General features: G+C 44.7%; 1 protein-coding gene across 2 annotated transcripts in view; it reads right to left on the bottom strand.

Moving 5' to 3' along the window:
* LOC135520382 (regulating synaptic membrane exocytosis protein 2-like) overlaps positions 1-16639 on the bottom strand; it is a 249172-nt gene that overhangs the window by 189307 nt on the left and 43226 nt on the right. The window contains exon 5 of one of the 2 annotated variants that reach the window (XM_064945892.1): positions 8907-9138. In XM_064945892.1, coding sequence (XP_064801964.1) covers positions 8907-9138 — 232 coding nt within the window. Of the gene's footprint in view, positions 1-991; positions 1362-8906; positions 9139-16639 lie in introns of those variants that run through there. The other variant, XM_064945884.1, reaches the window with a different exon arrangement.

Raw genomic sequence — 16639 nt, 5'->3', positions numbered from 1 at the left:
TTAACTGAGCTAATTAAAAACTCATTATTTAAGGGAACATGTCTGGGAACATCTTGGCTTTGAAACTGAGTTTGCACTTGAGTCGACTGTGTCTGAAACATGCAACACCTATTCAATCATTCTGCACTCCTTTTCCCCCCGTGCAGCACACGTATTAATGTGTTATTAAAACGTGTGATATAAAATATATAACCTACCTAGGATGAAATATACCACATTCTTCTAAATGTGTGTGTGTAAAGATCTCAAAAAGACAGAGGAAAACATGTATTAAAGTATGTTTCCTGAAACCGTGTAGCCTAAATAGAGGTGAAAGAAGAGCCGACTCTCACATGCTCAAACACTGTCTGGCACGTGGTGCATCACATTTGAATGAGGTTCTAAATTTAGTGTGTCGGGTGCGCGGTAATAATAATAGACTTGATGCATAAATGTATGCCCCTTATTTTACCAAAGTTCAGAAAGACGTGACAGAGAAAGATGAGAGCGACTTGAGAAATGGAGAGACTGGATTCACACAGAGAGATGGCAGATGTCTTTCACAGACCCCCCTAAGCCCTGTGACATTATTTACAAAGCCAAAGTCTATTTTTGGTCTTTCTTGAGCATTTGGCATGTCGGCTTATCAAAGAGCTGTTCACCGTTTCACATACATTTTAGAAATGACCATATATATTCAGAATTTCAGAGAACGTGATGTAATGAGAACTTTCACCGAAAATTAGCACTACATAGCCTAAACAATCCATATAAACGTATCCAGACTACCTGCCCTCACCTAGGCTATAACAAGGTGTTTATAACATGTAGGCATTCATAATAGTCTATAATTAATTCAGCATTGGTAATATGATCATCTACATTAAAATACTCTGACTACTTATGCAAACAGTGCACAACAGTCTATAGCCTACATGTGCATTGTACATGCAGTATCCAAACGGCTGATTGGACTTCCACGCCAAGACAATCAATTTTACATTTAGCTTACCCATGGTAACGACGGGAAGAACCGTGTCCGTGCAGAAAAACAGTGTATGTAATCCTAATTTGGTGGAAATGTTACGGGGCAGTGTGCCGTAAAATCAGGAAGAACCGAGGGAACAAGACAGGCGCCGACCTTCAACACCGTTCAGCACCGCGGACAGTACCTAGTCGGACAACAGGCAGGCAGCTAGCTCTGTTCAATGTAGCCCGCGTGAAGGTTAAGCGATGCTAATAATGTATGTGATTTGTCCAGGCTGCAAATAATACCAGCCAGTCAGACAGTCTTATGTTCCAAACATAATTATTTTCTAAACAGATTATTTACAGAAAATAACAAAATACGTGTCTGCCACGATGTCAAATAGAAACCGCTACAACCCCTTCATAAATGCAGTAAAGGATTCCAATTTTGAAACGCGGCACACAAAAAAGAAGCATACAGAAGCAGCTTCGTGGGAGGAAAGATGTGCAAGAGTGAGCAATAAAACGTGCAATCATGTTTTACCGCCGCTGTATTAGACCTACTAGTTAAGTCTTCATTACTAATAGATGCGGGTGTGAGTCTCCCGCTACCGAAGCTTATTTGAGCTCATTATAAATGCAGCGCGTCCCCCCATGGTGCTGGGCGGCCCAACTGTGCTCAAAGAATCCAATGTGTGCCGTTACACGCCCGTGACGCTCAGGGACTCACCAAGCTATTTCTGATGCGCCACAACAACGTGCTCCTCTAAATTCACTGGAATATTAGGGTTTTATACTCTGACGAGGCCAGAAAGATCCAATAAGTGTGAGGTATGTTCGTTTGCAGCAGAGTGAATGAGAGCTGAGACTCAAGAGCACCACAGCACATGTGATGTCCTCAAAAGTCGCTTTAATCACGAATGACTTGGTCTCAGGAGACTGTTGATTCCTGAGGCATTTTTGAGCAACAAATTGAATTGAAATGGTGAACAGTCATTCTATAAGGACTGAGGAGGATTCTGAGGATTCTGGGGGTTCAGAAAATGTACATAGTGCACAGTATGTCATTCAAAGTCTCCATCTATATCTCTAAAATCATTCCTTGTATAAGATGTGTGCTGTGTAGCAGCTGAGCCTAGACTCTACTGACCTGTGGTTACATATAAAGGCCCTCAGTACTGTCCAATCAGACTGGATGTCCTTCACCCCTTTACTGTAGGCTAATATCAAGCAAAGATATATAACAAAAGATCATATTTTATTGTCTTAACCATGAGTCTGATAGGCTATACTAGACTAAATAAGAAAATAAATAATCTCGGGGCTCAGTTTAATGTAGCTCAAATCCATCTCAAACCTTCACTCCTGCTTCTTCGCCTGACTCTCTGTGAAACTCTCAGCAGCAAGTCTGTCCTATCGTATTCCAGTGTCCAACAGCTCTGTTAGAGGCTCCAGACACTGAGGCGTGTAAATATTGATGCCGTTTCACAGAACAAGAGATCTCTCGTCACGGCTGCCACTGGTTGTGGGAAGGAAAGAGAATACTGATGGAAAAAGGACCGATTTCACCACCACCACAAGCACCTCTTTGACTGACACACAAGCTTTCAGACGTGACAAGCTACTGCAGGTGGTTGGGCTGACCAAAACATCCCCAACTGAGCTATATAGTTAATAAACTTGCAAAAACATAACATCTATTCTTATTATGAGACTATGAAAATTGCTGTGTGTGAGTCTGTGTGCACTCAGCATGTGTTTGTAAAAATGAAAGGGCTTTATTGTGTTCAACATGTGTAAGGCTCTGGTCAAAAGTAGTTCACTACATAGGGAATAGGGTGCCATTTGAGACATCCTTTAGGTCCATGGGCCCTGCCCTCAGAGGCCCTGCCCTCAGAGGCCCAGCAGTCGGGCCCCCAGTGACATCCCCCTCCTTGGGTTGAAAAACTATCTGGTCACCCAGCCCTGTCTGGGAACAAAACCCCTGAATCAGCTGGCCTTGAGGGCTCTGTGAGGGCTTGGAGCCATGCAACCAGATATAGGGGAGGCAGTGTCTGTATAAACTGTGTCGCTCTGGTTGAGACAGCAGCACATCTACTGAACGTACTATATGTACACCTACACCTCCACCCCCACCATCCATCCATTTATATCTATCTCCACCTCCACCGCCACCAACCAACCATCCATCCATCTCCATTCCTCTACTGCACCCCCTCCACCTCCAGACCAGTAATAACAACTGTTTTCCTTTCAAATACTTTAGCTGCATGTGCCATTTGGGATGCAACCAATGTATTTTCATGGCCAAGAAGACAGATCGCGACAATACCAGGCTAACAGTGGGCAGGACAGCAGTGGGCCTATCCTCCTATTCTTTGATCTGATCCCAGGGCAGATCTGCCAACACTCCCGCTACTCATCACACTGTCCCAACCCTACTGCTGCTGCTGCCTCCTGCCAGCCCACAGCCACGACTCAACACCATCTGTAGGCTACAACTCTGGAGGAAACGCATCCTCCACCCATAATCAGTCAACAACAAAGACAGACAGGCAGCCTTGGCAGCCGGCGGACAGACGGTCTAATGGAGGTGGACTCTCAGCTCATTCAGCTCAGTTATAGCTGTTAAGGGGAAACTTTGACAGGGATATGGTCCAAACTTTGCATTGAAAATGGAACAAAGATACCGAAACATATTTTCTGCCATATACTTTGTACAGTTGAAGTCGGAAGTTTACATTCACCTTAGCCAAATACATTTAAACTCAGTTTTTCACAATTCCTGACATTTAATCGTAGTAAAAAATTCCCTGTCTTAGGTCAGTTAGGATCACCAATTTGTTTTAAGAATGTAAAATGTCAGAATAATAGTAGAGAGAATGATTAATTTCAGCATTTATTTCTATCATCACATTCCAGTGGGTCAGAAGTTTACATACACTCAATTAGTATTTGGTAGCATTGCCTTTAAATTATTTAACTTGGGTCAAACGTTTTGGGTAGCCTTCCACAGGCTTCCCACAATAAGTTGGGTGAATTTTGGCCCATTCCTCCTGACAGAGCTGGTGTAACAGAGTCAGGTTTGTAGGCCTCCCTGCTCGCCCACAAATTTTCTATAGGTTTGAGGTCAGGGCTTTGTGATGGCCACTCCAATACCTTGACTTTGTTGTCCTTAAACCATGTTGCCACAACTTTGGAAGTATGCTTGGGATCATTGTCCATTTGGACTGATGTCTTGAGATGTTGCTTCAATATATCCACATAATTTTCCATCCTCATGATGCCATCTATTTTGTGGAGTGCACTAGTCCCTCCTACAGCAAAGCACCCCCACAACATGATGCTGCCACCCCCATGCTTCACGGTTGGGATGGTGTTCTTTGGCTGGCAAGCTTCCTCCTTTTTCCTCCAAACATATCATTGGTCATTATGGCCAAACAGTTCTATTTTTGTTTCATCAGTCCAGAGGACATTTCTCCAAAAAGTACAATCTTTGTCCCCATGTGCAGTTGCAAACCGTAGTCTGGCTTTTTATGGCAGTTTTGGACCAGTGGCTTCTTCCTTGCTGAGTGGCCTTTCAGGTTATGTCGATATATAGTGGGGCAAAAACGTATTTAGTCAGCCACCAATTGTGCAAGTTCTCCCACTTAAAAAGATGAGAGAGGCTTGTAATTTTCATCATAGGTACACTTCAACTATGACAGACAAAATCAGAAAAGAAAATCCAGAAAATCACATTGTAGGATTTTTAATGAATTTATTTGCAAATTATGGTGGAAAATAAGTATTTGGTCAATAACAAAAGTCTATCTCAATACTTTGTTACATACCCTTTGTTGGCAATGACAGAGGTCAAATGTTTTCTGTAAGTCTTCACAAGGTTTTCACACATTGTTGCTGGTATTTTGGCCCATTCCTCCATGCAGATCTCCTCCAGAGCAGTGATGTTTTGGGGCTGTTGCTGGGCAACACGGACTTTCAACTCCCTCCAAAGATTTTCTATGGGGTTGAGATCTGGAGACTGGCTAGGCCACTCCAGGACCTTGAAAAGCTTCTTACGAATCCACTCCTTCGTTGCCCAGGCGGTGTGTTTGGGATCATTGTCATGCTGAAAGACCCAGCCACGTTTCATCTTCAATGCCCTTGCTGATGGAAGGAGGTTTTCACTCACAATCTCACAATACATAGCCCCATTCATTCTTTCCTTTACACGGATCAGTCGTCCTGGTCCCTTTGCAGAAAAACAGCCCCAAAGCATGATGTTTCCACCCCCATGCTTCACAGCAGGTATGGTGTTCTTTGGATGCAACTCAGCATTCTTTGTCCTCCAAACATGACGAGTTGAGTTTTTACCAAAAAGTTATATTTTCGTTTCATCTGACCGTATGACATTCTCCCAATCTTCTGGATCATCCAAACGCTCTCTAGCAACCTTCAGACGGGCCTGGACATGTATTGGCTTAAGCAGGGGGACACATCTGGCACTGCAGGATTTGAGTCCCTGGCGGCGTAGTGTGTTACTGATGGTAGGCTTTGTTACTTTGGTCCCAGCTCTCTGCAGGTCATTCACTTGGTCCCCCCGTGTGGTTCTGGGATTTTTGCTCACCGTTCTTGTGATCATTTTGACCCCACGGTGTGAGATCTTGCATGGAGCACCAGATCGAGGGAGATTATCAGTGGTCTTGTATGTCTTCCATTTCCTAATAATTGCTCCCACAGTTGATTTCTTCAAACCAAGCTGCGTACCTATTGCAGTCTTCCCAGCCTGGTGCAGGTCTACAATTTTGTTTCTGGTGTCCTTTGACAGCTCTTTGGTCTTGGCCATAGTGGAGTTTGGAGTGTGACTGTTTGAGGTTGTGGACAGGTGTCTTTTATACTGATAACAAGTTCAAACAGGTGCCATTAATACAGGTAACGAGTGGAGGACAGAGGAGCCTCTTAAAGAAGAAGTTACAGGTCTGTGAGAGCCAGAAATCTTGCTTGTTTGTAGGTGACCAAATACTTATTTTCCACCATAATTTGCAAATAAATAAATAAAAAATCCTACAATGAGATTTTCTGGATTTCTTTTCTCATTTTGTCTGTCATAGTTGAAGTGTACCTATGATGAAAATTACAGACCTCTCTCATCTTTTTAAGTGTGAGAACTTGCACAATTGGTGGCTGACTAAATACTTTTTCCCCCCACTGTAGGACTCGTTTTACTGTGGATATAGATACTTTTGTACCCGTTTCCTCCAGCATCTTCACAAAGTCCTTTGCTGTTGTTCTGGGATTGATTTGCACTTTTCGCACCAACGTATGTTCATCTCTAGGAGACAGAACACATCTCCTTCTTAAGCGATATGACGGCTGCGTGGTCCCATGGTATTTATACTTGCGTAGTATTGTTTATACAGTTGTACAGATGAACGTGGTACCTTCAGGCATTTGGAAATTGCTCCCAAGGATGAACCAGACTTGTGGAGGTCTACAATTTTTCTTCTGAGGTCTTGGCTGATTTCTTTTGATTTTCCCATGATGTCAAGCAAAGAGGCACTGAATTTGATGGTAGGCCTTGAAATGCATCCACAGGTACACCTCCAATTGACTCAAATTATGTAAAATAGCCTATCAGAAGCTTCTAAAGCCATGACATCATTTTCTGGAATTTTCCAAGCTGTTTAAAGGCACAGTCAACTTAGTGTATGCAAACTTCTGACCCACTGGAATTGTGATACAGTGAATTATAAGTGAAATAATGTGTCTGTAAACAATTGTTGGAAAAATTATTTGTGTCATGCACACAGTAGATGTCATAACCGACTTACCAAAATTATAGTTTGTTAACAAGAAATTTGTGGTACGTAAACATCCGAATTCAACTGTATGTTCCATTTTGGTCTGGCCTTCAACATGATATGATTGACTCATAGATGTGATTGGTCAAAAATCATGTATTCAGGTTACTGTATGTGTATATTACAGTCAGTGAAGCATCTTATGGGGGCGAAGGAGCGATGCTTCTATTCATACATTTCTTAGTCGAGATGCGAAAAAGGTTGGAAAAGGATTTGCTAACCACTTTGTCCTCCTGTTGCAATTCCGCGAGAGCAGGAATGCAGCAGACAGAGATAGAGGGAGTGGAAGACAGGGACAGAGAGAGAGGGAGTGGAAGACAGGGACAGCGAGAGAGGGAGTGGAAGACAGGGACAGAGATAGAGGGAGTGGAAGACAGGGACAGAGATAGAGGGAGTGGAAGACAGGGACAGAGAGAGAGGGAGTGGAAGACAGGGACAGAGAGAGAGGGAGTGGAAGACAGGGACAGAGAGAGAGGGAGTGGAAGACAGGGACAGAGAGAGAGGGAGTGGAAGACAGGGACAGAGAGAGAGGGAGTGGAAGACAGGGACAGAGATAGAGGGAGTGGAAGAGAGGGACAGAGAGAGGGAGTGGAAGACAGGAACAGAGAGAGAGGGAGTGGAAGACAGGGACAGAGAGAGAGGGAGTGGAAGACAGGGACAGATAGAGAGGGAGTGGAAGACAGGGACAGAGAGAGAGGGAGTGGAAGACAGGGACAGAGAGAGAGGGAGTGGAAGACAGGGACAGAGAGAGAGGGAGTGGAAGACAGGGACAGAGAAAGAGGGAGTGGAAGACAGGGACAGAGAAAGAGGGAGTGGAAGACAGGGACAGAGATAGAGGGAGTGGAAGACAGGGACAGAGAGAGAAAGAGGAAGAAAGGTACAGGGAGAAAGATTGTGAGTGACATTAGTACACTTTGACACATCACATTCCGACAGTAAGGGTATTGGATGGTACCAAGCATAAACACTCAATCACATAATAATATGTAAAGGCTTACTCTGTAGGAGGATTTCACAACAAGGTTAGTTAGTTAGACAGTAGAGCAGCATGGTAATACAAAGCAGACATGAGATTTAGGGCTGTCGTGAGACGCCAGGGGAGAAGCTCCCCCCGGTGGTAAAGAAATTTTTTACATTTGACATATTTATAAGAACCTCTTATCCAGAGCAACTGGGGTTAAGTGCTTTGCTCAAGGGCACATCGACTCTCGGATTCAAACCAGCAATCTTTTGTCCTGTGTGGCTCAGTCGGTAGAGCATGGCGCTTGCAACGCCAAGCGTCGTGGGTTCGATTCCCGCTGGGGCCACCCATATGTAAAAAAAGTAGTGGCCCCAGCCGACTTGTAAGTCGCTTTGGACAAAAGCGTCTGCTAAATGGGATATATATATATATATATATTGGCTACTGGCCCAACACTTTTAACCGCTAGGCTACCTAACGCCAAAATGAAAACAAGACCTGAAGAAATCACTGCATCTAGAATCATCCCTCACCACATTTACAGTCAGAGTCTAACAAAGTAATGCAGAGAGTATGAATGGGAGAAACATTAGTAGGATTTGGTATATGGTATAGATCATCAGTAGGATGTGTTGTGAGCTGCACCACTGTCTGTATCTGGCTTGAGGCCCCGTTTCTGATTTCACACTAATGTTTCATAACCCAGTGGAGGATTTGATTTGAGACAGAAATGGATGGACTAGTCAGGCTATTTTTGGGAGCCAAGAGAGAGAGAAGCAGCAAATAAAACCTCTCTCACGACAGCTGGACTGGACTGGCCTGCATGTGATTTTAGAAAACGTGTTGTATTGACAAGTGACTTCCACCTTCTCACTGTAATCTTACAAGAGGACAATCACTACAAAAACATTTCCATGTATGTATGTATGTATGTGTGTGTGTGTGTGTGTGTGTGTGTGTGTGTGTGTGTGTGTGTGTGTGTGTGTGTGTGTGTGTGTGTGTGTGTGTGTGTGTGCCTATGTGTGTGTGTGTAATCTTATAAGAGGACAATCATTACAAGACATTTTTGTCAGGTATGCATGCAAGTCTGTATGTGTGTGTACGTGCGTTCATGGACACAGGCAAACAGAGGTAGCTAGACTCAACCTCCTCACCTTATTTGACCGCAGAGACACTCGTCCTCCACACCGAGCACAGAATTTTGTTTGGCAATATGAACAGAGGTGGCCGCAGCCGTCAGCGAATTTGGTTTTGTGGCAAATCCCGCAGGTAGGAGAGTCGTTGGGGTTCTTCTGGGGTTCTCCTGTCGTCCCCGTCTGTGGGGTCATATCGTCCCCCATCTTCTTCACCTGGTCCTTGTAGCTCTCAAACTGCTGGTGCAGCTTCCTGCAAGGAAGGAAGCAAGAGAGGAGTACAGTTAGGAAAAGATCAGTTCATAACAGAAACTACTCCCGTTAAAGTGCACTACTTGTGCCAGAGTATAACAATGCACTTCAGGGGATAGGAAGTCATTTCAGATGTCGTTGTGCTGTGGCTAACTGCAGGATGTTGTGTGAAGTCCATTAGTGTTGGTAGACAGTAAAGCAGGGGATAGGAAGTCATTTCAGATGTCGTTGTGCTGTAGCTAACTGCAGGATGTTGTGTGAAGTCCATTAGTGTTGGTAGACAGTAAAGCAGGGGATAGGAAGTCATTTCAGATGTCGTTGTGCTGTAGCTAACTGCAGGATGTTGTGTGAAGTCCATTAGTGTTGGTAGACAGCAAAGCAGCGTATGTACAGTGCCTTGCAAAAGTACTCGGCCCCCTTGAACTTTGCGACCTTTTGCCACATTTCAGGCTTCAAACATGAAGATATAAAACTGTATTTTTTTGTGAAGAATCAACAACAAGTGGGACACAATCATGAAGTGGAACGACATTTATTGGATATTTCAAACTTTTTTAACAAATCAAAAACTGAAAAATTGGGCGTACAAAATTATTCAGCCCCTTTACTTTCAGTGCAGCAAACTCTCTCCAGAAGTTCAGTGAGACTCTGTCCATAGGACAACAATCAGTCGTATATTGCACAAATCTGGCCTTTATGGAAGAGTGGCAAGAAGAAAGCCATTTCTTAAAGATAACCATAAAAAGTGTTGTTTAATGTTTGACACAAGCCACCTGGGAGACACACCAAACATGTGGAAGAAGGTGCTCTGGTCAGATGAAACCAAATTTGAAATTTTTGGCAACAATGCAAAACGTTATGTTTGGCGTAAAAGCAACACAGCTCATCACCCTGACCACACCATCCCCACTGTCAAATATGGTGGTGGCAGCATCATGGTTTGGGCCTGCTTTTCTTCAGCAGGGACAGGGAAGATGGTTAAAATTGATGGGAAGATGGATGGAGCCAAATACAGGACCATTCTGGAAGAAAACCTGATGGAGTCTGCAAAAGACCTGAGACTGGGACAGAGATTTGTCTTCCAACAAGACAATGATCCAAAACATAAAGAAAAATCTACAATGGAATGGTTCAAAAATAAACATATCCAGGTGTTAGAATGGCCAAGTCAAAGTCCAGACCTGAATCCAATCGAGAATCTGTGGAAAGAACTGAAAACTGCTGTTCACAAATGCTCTCCATCCAACCTCACTGAGCTCGAGCTGTTTTGCAAGGAGGAATGGGAAAAAAATTCAGTCTCTCGATGTGCAAAACTGATAGAGACATACCCCAAGCGACTTACAGCTGTAATCGCAGCAAAAGGTGGCGCTACAAAGTATTAACTTAAGGGGGCTGAATAATTTTGCACGCCCAATTTTTCAGTTTTTGATTTGTTAAAAAAGTTTGAAATATCCAATAAATGTCGTTCCACTTCATGATTGTGTCCCACTTGTTGTTGATTCTTCACAAAAAATACAGTTTTATATCTTTATGTTTGAAGCCTGAAATGTGGCAAAAGGTCGCAAAGTTCAAGGGGGCCGAATACTTTCGCAAGGCACTGTAGCTCTGATTCCTTTCTAAGAGAAATGTAAGGAACACATTCTTTGAGGAACATGCTTTATAATGGCCTTGATTATATATACTTATAGAAAGTGTCACCAAAAGCTTTTGTCAACCAAATAACCTACAGTTTGTTACATACAACTGTCAGAGTTAGAAATGTTTCAGAGTATGTTCTGCATTGCACATTGTTGTACTGTTACTATAGATCTCCATTGACATAGAGTTGCAGCCATCTGTACTGAAACAAGGCGGGCCAGGTAGTACGGTATAGAGTTTTCATTGTACGTTTAAGAGCCTAACGTAATTCCACTTACTCAGGTTCCCGGAGTTGAATGAATCATTTGTACCTGTGTTTCTATTTCAGGGCGGGGCCCGAGACGTAAGCTAATACAGCCCTTCAAATGTCAATGCCCAAACTTCAGTGGAAAGAACACATCACATCTGTTTTTCACAGCAACAACATCATGACTGGGTAGCCTACACTACAGCATCCATCCAACCATTGGGCTAACAGTGCCTTTAGACAGTGCAGAGGAATCAGACTATTGTGTAGGCCTCCATGTGGATCACTGAAACAACGTCAACCCTTCAAGTCTTCAGACATTGTTTCTACGAACCAGATGGGAACATAGATCGCAGTAGGCAAAGTCTTTGTATGCGTCCCAAATAGCTCCCTATTCCCTACACAGTGCACTACTTTTGACCAGTGCCCTATGGGAAAGGGTGCCAAATAAGAAAAAGGGGGCCATTTGGAAGGAAGCTTTTAGCTCAACATTCTCTTTTAATCTGCACCGCCTGCTCAAAATACTAGATGTACATTCAGTGTCATCTTGTCCTATACTCTCCCAATACATCCACACATGACAGGTCCAATCAGACCTGGGGCGGCAGGGTAGCCTAGTGGTTAGAGCGTTGGACTAGTAACCAAAACGGTTGCAAGTTCAAAACCCCAAGCTGACAAGGCACAAATCTGTCTTTCTGCCCCTGAACAGGCAGTTAACCCACTGTTCCTAGGGCATCATTTAAAAAATAAGAATTTGTTCTTAACTGACTTGCCTAGTAAAATTAAGGTAAAAAAAAAGACCAGAGGACCCTGAAATGCTACATCACACAGATAGACCAGCATGCATTTTGTACGACACATGTCAATCGGGTGTATCCTTGGTAACCAAAACCCTGGCTGACTTCATGTTATGGCGATTAGAATTGGTTTCGTCTCCACATTTTCCCCTGCAACATTCATTAGTGACGTGAATTATTTACCAGAGCTATCATTTTACCGTCCGTATGCATGTACTGTATTTATTTTATTTATTTATTTTGCTCCTTTGCACCCCATTGTTTTTATTTCTACTTTGCACTTTCTTCCATTGCAAATCTACCATTCCAGTGTTTTACTTGCTATATTGTATTTACTTTGCCACCATGGCCTTTTTTTGCCTTTACCTCCCTTATCTCACCTCATTTGCTCACATCGTATATAGACTTGTTTATACTGTATTATTGACTGTATGTGTGTTTTACTCCATGTGTACCTCTGTGTCGTTGTATGTGTCGAACTGCTTTGCTTTACCTTGGCCAGGTCGCAATTGTAAATGAGAACTTGTTCTCAACTTGCCTACCTGGTTAAATAAAGGTGAAATAAATCATATAAAATGCATAGCTTGGTGTTGAGTAGGTGGTAAACATGCTGCTTCTTCTTTCCCACAAACAGGCCTTTTATTTAGATCCCAAATGTGGCTGGGCCTTGTCTGATGACAATCACCCTGCTGAACACTAGATAGAGACGGAACCCTGGGTGGCACCTCTCTGTGTCACACTGCCACGCTGCTGTACCCACCCTGCTGAACACTAGATAGAGACGGACCCTGGAACCTCTCTGTGTCACACTGCCACGCTGCTGTGGCACCTGGATGGCACCTCTCTGTGTCACACTGCCACGCTGCTGTACCCACCCTGCTGAACACTAGATAGAGACGGGACCCTGGATGGCACCTCTCTGTGTCACACTGCCACGCTGCTGTACCCACCCTGCTGAACACTAGATAGAGACGGGACCCTGGATGGCACCTCTCTGTGTCACACTGCCACGCTGCTGTACCCACCCTGCTGAACACTAGATAGAGACGGGACCCTGGGTGGCACCTCTCTGTGTCACACTGCCACGCTGCTGTACCCACCCTGCTGAACACTAGATAGAGACGGGACCCTGGGTGGCACCTCTCTGTGTCACACTGCCACGCTGCTGTACCCACCCTGCTGAACACTAGATAGAGACGGAACCCTGGGTGGCACCTCTCTGTGCACTCTGTGTCACACACGCTGTACCCACCCTGCTGAACACTAGATAGAGACGGAACCCTGGGTGGCACCTCTCTGTGTCACACTGCCACCTGCTGAACACTAGATAGAGACGGGACCCTGGATGGCACCTCTCTGTGTCACACTGCCACGCTGCTGTACCCACCCTGCTGAACACTAGATAGAGACGGGACCCTGGGTGGCACCTCTCTGTGTCACACTGCCACGCTGCTGTACCCACCCTGCTGAACACTAGATAGAGACGGGACCCTGGATGGCACCTCTCTGTGTCACACTGCCACGCTGCTGTACCCACCCTGCTGAACACTAGATAGAGACGGGACCCTGGATGGCACCTCTCTGTGTCACACTGCCACGCTGCTGTACCCACCCTGCTGAACACTAGATAGAGACGGGACCCTGGATGGCACCTCTCTGTGTCACACTGCCACGCTGCTGTACCCACCCTGGATGAACACTGGGTGGCCACGCTGCTGTACCCACCCTGGATGAACACTGGGTGGTGTGGTGTTGTTTAACAGACACACCCACAGACACACACAGACACAGACCAGACACATACAGACACACACACGCACACACAGACACACACACAGACCAGACACACACAGACACCAGAACAAGTCTACAGATAGAAGACTTGTGAATGGTATGTGGATATTGGGTAGCAGTGTCTGCTGTTTCGAGCCTGTGTTCTCAAACTGGGGTCCGCAGTACTGCAGGAGGTCTGCGGCCAGACACACACAAAAAATAATAGTTATAACCACAGATTATATTTGGGCCAAGGGATCTGTGGAATAAGTTTAGAAGGTGTAATACAATAGAATAAAATACAATGTAACATAATTCATCTATAACTTGTGTTCTTAACCCTGGGTCACATGGGCTTGGGAGGCTCACAGGGATTTTGGTATCCACAATGCCTCACCAATTAAAATGTTTTCAACTTCATACTATATGTATTATGTTCTTGTATTCTGCAAAAACAAGTTTTTACCTAAATGCACTGTACAGTACTTTAAAACTAGAATCTTTAGTTGCTACATCCATTGGTATGGAATACCATGATATCCTCGATGAGTCTTGAAGAATATAACTTAGAAATGCCTCATGAGTTTAGTTCAACTGTCTTAGCCCATCAGAACCCCATGTTGCTTGTTTCACTCCAATGTTTGTAAACAATGTAAATGTAACTAACACTGTATAGCCTCAGAACATTGATAAAACTATAATTTTGATATCATGGATGGTCAGTCCTTGAATCCATAGCTATATCTCTGAATTTGAGAGGGGTTACATTCCCTTTGTGTTATTATTTCAGTTAAGGACTCCAGCTCTAAGCTTGAAAACTGCTACGTTTTCTCACTGCCTCATGGCAAAATGTGTAGAATGGCAGGGTATTGGCTTCGACGCTGTAACAACAAAACATCTCTCTGTTCCATGACAAAATGTCTAAAACTGCAGGAAATTAGTTTGAAAACTGCAACTTTTATGTCTCCGATGCCGAGAGGTGGGTCTTTAAAATGTTTCTTTCCACGGCCTGAGACGTGGATTGTCTGGCCATGCACTACTGAAGTCATAGTAAAACTCCTTGCTATTTTTTTATCTCACTCGAGTTATGAGGGGGTCCCTGATGAATTTGTTATCGCAAAAGCGGTTACTGGCCACAACATTTTGAGAACCCCTGGTTTAGTGGGCATATAGAGGCTCCTAGATTCATGAGATTCAAGACGCAACTCTCCCTAAACCAGGAAGAGGGTTAGGGAGAGGAGAGGGGTAGGGATGGGTAGGGAGAAGGAAAGGAGGGGTAGGGAGGAGAGATGGCCAGGGAAAAGAGGGAGAGGAATAGAGTGAGAGGGAGGAGGAGAGAAAGAGAGGAGAGGGGGGAGGGGGAGGAGAGAAATAGAGGAGAGGGGGAGGAGAGAAATAGAGGAGGGGGAGGAGAGAAATAGAGGAGAGGGGAGGGGAGAGAAATAGAGGAGAGGGGGAGGAGAGAAATAGAGGAGAGGGGAGGAGAGAAATAGAGGAGAGGGGGAGGAGAGAAATAGAGGAGAGGGGGAGGAGAGAAATAGAGGAGAGGGGGAGGAGAGAAATAGAGGGAGGAGTAGAGGGGGAATAGAGGAGAGGAGGAGAGAAATAGAGGGAGGGGAGGAGAAATAGAGGAGAGGGGGAGGAGAGAAATAGAGGAGAGGGGGAGGAGAGAAATAGAGGAGAGGGGGAGGAGAGAAATAGAGGAGAGGGGGGGAGGAGAGGGGGAGAGAAATAGAGGAGAGGGGGAGGGAGAGAGAGGGGGAGGAGGAGGAGAGGGGAGGAGAGAAATAGAGGAGAGGGGGAGGAGAGAAATAGAGGAGAGGGGGGGGAGAGAAATAGAGGAGAGGGGGAGGAGAGAAATAGAGGAGAGGGGGAGGAGAGAAATAGAGGAGAGGGGGAGGAGAGAGGGGTATTGAGAAGTTTAGGCAGCTGGTGGATGGCTCCCATTCCCCATCCGTCTCCCCCTCGGTCAAACCTGGTCAAACGCGCATGGCACAGCTGCGTGTAATCATATGCTGTTCATTGTACCAGCTCTGGATGTCTATCCGACCCTTCTTACCTCTGAAACATAAGCCCTGCCCTGGCCCCTACTGTATACTGTATGACAGAGTCAACATAGTATCCCTACCAGGACCCAGCCAAGACCAGAAACTCAATACGTGTCTGCTTGTTGGTCTTAAGTATGAACTCAGAAGGTTATCTTATCAAGACAAGCCTTCTAAATATTTAAAGGTGTGTTCCTTGTGGATGTCTGACTGGGTGACATAACATTGATGTCACGTCTGATGTCAAACGCGCATGGCACAGCTGCGTGTAATCTATGCTGTTCATTGTACACAGTCTCTGGATGTCTGATGTCATGTTTCTGTGTCTGAAACATCACAGTGCCCTGATGTCATGTTTCTGTGTTGACAGAGTCACAGTAGTATCCCTGATGTCAGTTTCAGAAACTCAATACGTGTCTGCTTGTTGGTCTTAAGTATGAACTCAGAAGGTTATCTTATCAAGACAAGCCTTCTAAATATTTAAAGGTGTGTTCCTTGTGGATGTCTGACTGGGTGACATAACATTGATGTCACGTCTGATGTCATGTTTCTATGATGTAGCACAGTCACAGTGCACGTCTGATGTCATGTTTCTGTGTTGTAGCACAGTCACAGTGCACGTCTGATGTCATGTTTCTGTGTTGTAGCTCAGTCACAGTGCACGTCTGATGTCATGTTTCTGTGTTGTAGCTCAGTCACAGTGCACGTCTGATGTCATGTTTCTGTGTTGTAGCTCAGTCACAGTGCACGTCTGATGTCATGTTTCTGTGTTGTAGCTCAGTCACAGTGCACGTCTGATGTCATGTTTCTGTGTTGTAGCTCATTCACAGTGCACATCTGATGTCATGTTTCTGTGATGTAGCACAGTCACAGTGCACGTCTGATGTCATGTTTCTGTGATGTAGCTCAGTCACAGTGCACGTCTGATGTCATGTTTCTGTGTTGTAGCTCAGTCACAGTGCACGTCTGATGTCATGTTTCTGTGTTGTAGCTCATTCACAG

The sequence above is a fragment of the Oncorhynchus masou genome, chromosome 29, assembly GCF_036934945.1.
Source record: "Oncorhynchus masou masou isolate Uvic2021 chromosome 29, UVic_Omas_1.1, whole genome shotgun sequence".
Lineage (NCBI taxonomy): Eukaryota > Metazoa > Chordata > Actinopteri > Salmoniformes > Salmonidae > Oncorhynchus > Oncorhynchus masou.
Note: the sequence above shows the minus strand (reverse complement) of the source record. Positions and strands in the feature narration are given on the sequence as shown.